The sequence below is a fragment of the Enhydra lutris genome, unplaced genomic scaffold, assembly GCF_002288905.1.
Source record: "Enhydra lutris kenyoni isolate GAN:26980312 unplaced genomic scaffold, ASM228890v2 scaffoldscaffold13, whole genome shotgun sequence".
Lineage (NCBI taxonomy): Eukaryota > Metazoa > Chordata > Mammalia > Carnivora > Mustelidae > Enhydra > Enhydra lutris.
This window is the reverse complement of record NW_019154097.1, coordinates 57,220,446-57,223,947: the sequence shown is the minus strand read 5'-3', so window position 1 is coordinate 57,223,947 and position 3,502 is coordinate 57,220,446. Positions and strand designations below refer to the sequence as shown.

The 3,502-nt window shown below is 35.3% G+C and overlaps 1 protein-coding gene across 1 annotated transcript in view; it reads right to left on the bottom strand.

Moving 5' to 3' along the window:
• Positions 1-605: 605 nt before the first annotated feature.
• Positions 606-3,502, bottom strand: part of LOC111146327 (ATP-binding cassette sub-family A member 3-like) — a 195,964-nt gene continuing 193,067 nt past the window's right edge. Inside the window, exons 29-30 of the mRNA XM_022501838.1 lie at positions 1,107-1,180; positions 606-728 (exon numbers count right to left, since the gene is read on the bottom strand). Of these exons, the coding sequence (XP_022357546.1) occupies positions 606-728; positions 1,107-1,180 (197 nt within the window). The remainder of the gene's footprint in view (positions 729-1,106; positions 1,181-3,502) is intronic.

Sequence of the window (3,502 nt, the reverse complement as noted above, 5' to 3'; positions counted from 1 at the left end):
CAGTACCTGTTGTGATTGGTCTATTTTTGGACTCTCTATTCTGTTTCACTGATCTATCTTTAAGCCAAAGACTTTGATTACTGTGGTTTTACTATAAGTCTTAATATTGGGCAGGAATAAGCAGTGTAGGTTCTTCAACTGTGTTCTTTTGAAGATTTATTTGGTTATTCTAGACCCTTCGCATTTCCATATACATTTTGAAATCAACTTGTTCACTTTTTCTAAAAAAGAGGAAAAGGATGGCTAGGAGTTTGACTAGGATTGCATTGTTTGCATGAATCAAATCATGGAAAACAGAAATCTCAATGATATCATATCTTCCATGTGTAAACAAAGCCTATCTCTCATTGATTTCAAATTCCTGTGTCTTTGACCCAAGATTCCAATGTCTTCTGCCAGTATTTATGAAACTGTGGCATGCCAATGTGGTAACTTTCACTTAGGGTAAAATCTCAGACCCTTTACAGTTCAGTTCTTTACAACAGGCCACTTATCTTAATCTCCAAAGATTACAAATTTTTCCCTCTTTATCTAATTGCATGCAGCAATCTAGATAAGACATAATGGTCACTGGTTGGAACTGAATCTCATAGCACTTTTATTTCTCAAATATTTTCTGTTTTATCAATATTAGCAATGGTCAGGAAGACTTGCTCCAGTGTTATTTGACTGACAGAATAGTCTTCTAGATTGAATAGCACTTTGGCTTCCTCCAAAATATTAAACACCTTTAACAGGGGAAAAAAGAAAAAGATGGTATTACTATTGTAATATCTCCACTGACCCTTTCCCCCCACCCCATCATTCCCCAATTCCTGCCAGGCGTATGCTTAGGGACAAAAAGACACAGAAGGGGGAAGCTAGAAAGTAGAAGGAAAAGAGGGCTGAAAAATAGAGAGGAGGCAGCTTTCCATCTTCATTCTTTTGATAGTATAGAATAATAGAATTTAGGGTCAGAACTCTCAAACTATAGGTGCCTTTGAAAGGTAACAAAGGTTCTTCTCTGCCAATGTCAGGCTCCCATTCCTTATGTTTGAATCACAATGCCTCCTTCTATCAGTCCTCTGTTACACATAATGTTAGAAGAGTATGATTTCTACAATCACCTTTCCCCAGCAGATTTCCTCTTTGGGAATATAGTAGCTAATAATCCCTTGAAGCTCCTGGTGTTTGATGTTACCTAAGAAAGGAAAGTAACAGAAGGGGCCCCATATGTGATAAGAGTTTTACAAAATTCCTAAATAAATACCATTCCAAATGTCCATACCAATGGAAGAGAGAATATATGTTAATGCAAAAGACCATATAATCCCAAAGCCCATTCTCTTTTAGTATATTGCCACTTTGTTAAATATTTCAATAGATTTACTTCCATGTAAAGTATGGTCTTAATATCTATAGTTTATAAAAATTACAGAGGGTCAGATAATCACAGCAAGCTCATACACTTACTTTGCCAAACCTGACTTACATGAATCCTAATGTTCCATTGTCCTGAAACTGCTCATAAAATTTGGGTGTGGTTTCTTTCTCCAGGTGTGTGTGTGTATGGGTGTGTGCACGCATGCGCGCGCGCACGCGCGTGTGTGTGTGTGTGTGTGTGTGTGTGTGTGTATGTTTAGGATCTCTATGCTATTCTTATGACTAGGCAGTCTTCATCCTAAAGGAAATTTTAAAAATCACAATTTTAAACATAAATGTGAAGGCATTCATTGGAGAAATGGGATATTACAGCTTTTGAAAATCTGGTAGCAATACTGTAGCCATTCCTAACTGATAGGATGCACTTTTATGTATTATCACATAACTGGACATTATTGCAAATGGAATTAATTGAAAATGGAATTAATTGAAATTAATATATTTTTTAAAAGTACATATCAATAATACTGATTTTATCTTGTCATGAGTCCCTAAATAAATTCCATGAGGTAATATGTAAAAAAACTTTTCAAATTGGGAAATACATCAAACATATAAACTATGTAATACGTATGGAACATAAATGTACACCTCAGTGAATTATAATAAAGCTAACAAACATGTGACTGAAACTCAGCAATCCAGAAGTCAGCTATGTGCCACTAGTGACTCACTTCTTCTCTATGGTAAACATTTATTTTCCCATTCTTTATGGTTTTATTAGCTTTAGCTAAGTATGGAAACATAAATACTATAATTTGATTTTGCCTTTTTTGTACTTCACACGAGTGCAATAACACAGTCTGCCTTATTCTTATCTGGCTTCTCTCAATCATTATATTTTTAAGATTCATCAGTGTTGCTGTGTATAACTGTACTTCATTTGTGTTCATTACTATAAAGTTGTCAGTACACTTCTGTTGTTGGTGGATATATGGTATGGTATCCAGCCTCCTAAATGGCCCCAAATGATCCCTACCTCCTAGTTTTCACCAAACTGTCTAGTCTTCTTCCCAGTGAACAGGGCTGAGCTATTCACTGCAGAAAAAAGAGTGGGACTTTTGCCTTGATTGTAGTACCTTAATTAAGTATTGAAGTCAGGTACTGTCAGTCCTGCAACTTCTTTTTCAATCATATTGGCTATTTTGGAAATTTTGCCTCTCCATATAAACTTTAGAATCAGTTTATTGATAGCCACAAAATTACTTATCCTATCCATGACCATGGAATATCTCTACATTTATTTGGTTCTTCTTCAACTTCCTTCATCAGAGTTTTGTAGTATTCCTCATGTGGATCTTCTATATATTTTGTTAGATTTACACCTATGTATACCATTTTTGGAGGTGCTAATGTATATGGTACTGTGTTTTCAAATTAAAACTCTACTTGTTCATTGATGGTATACAGGAAAGTCATTGACTTTTGTATATTAAGCTTGTATCCTACAGCCTTGCTTTAACCACTTAATAATTCCCAGAGTTTTTGGTCCATCTTTCAGGTTTTCTAATGTGTCAATCTTGTCATCAATGGAAAAAAAAAACACATTCCTTCCTTCCTAACCTGTATGTCTTTTATTCCTTTTCTTGTCTTTAGCTGAGTTCTCAAGTACAGTGTTGAAGAGCAGTGGTTAGATGGGGCATGCTTGCCTTATTCCTGGCTCTAATAGGAAAGCTTCAAGTTTCTCACATTTAAGTATGTTGATAGCTGTAGGTTTTCGTAGACATTCATTATCACATTAAGAATATTTCTATCTGTTACTAGTATACTGCAAGTTTTAAAAACCATAAGTAGGTGTTGAAGTTTGTCAAACGCTTTTTCTACATCTATTGATAGAATCATGTAATTTTTCTTCTTTAGCCTATTTATGTGTTGGATTTTATTAGCTCTGTTTTGAATGCTGAATCAGCCTTGTATCCATGGGATAAATCACACTGGATGATTGTGATATCTCTGGGTTTTTTTTCTTTTCTTTCTTTCCTTCTCCTTCTCCTTCTCCTTCTCCTTCTTCTTCTTCTTTCCTTCCTTCCTTCCTTCCTTCCTTCCTTCCTTCCTTCCTTCCTTCCTTCCTTCCTTCCTT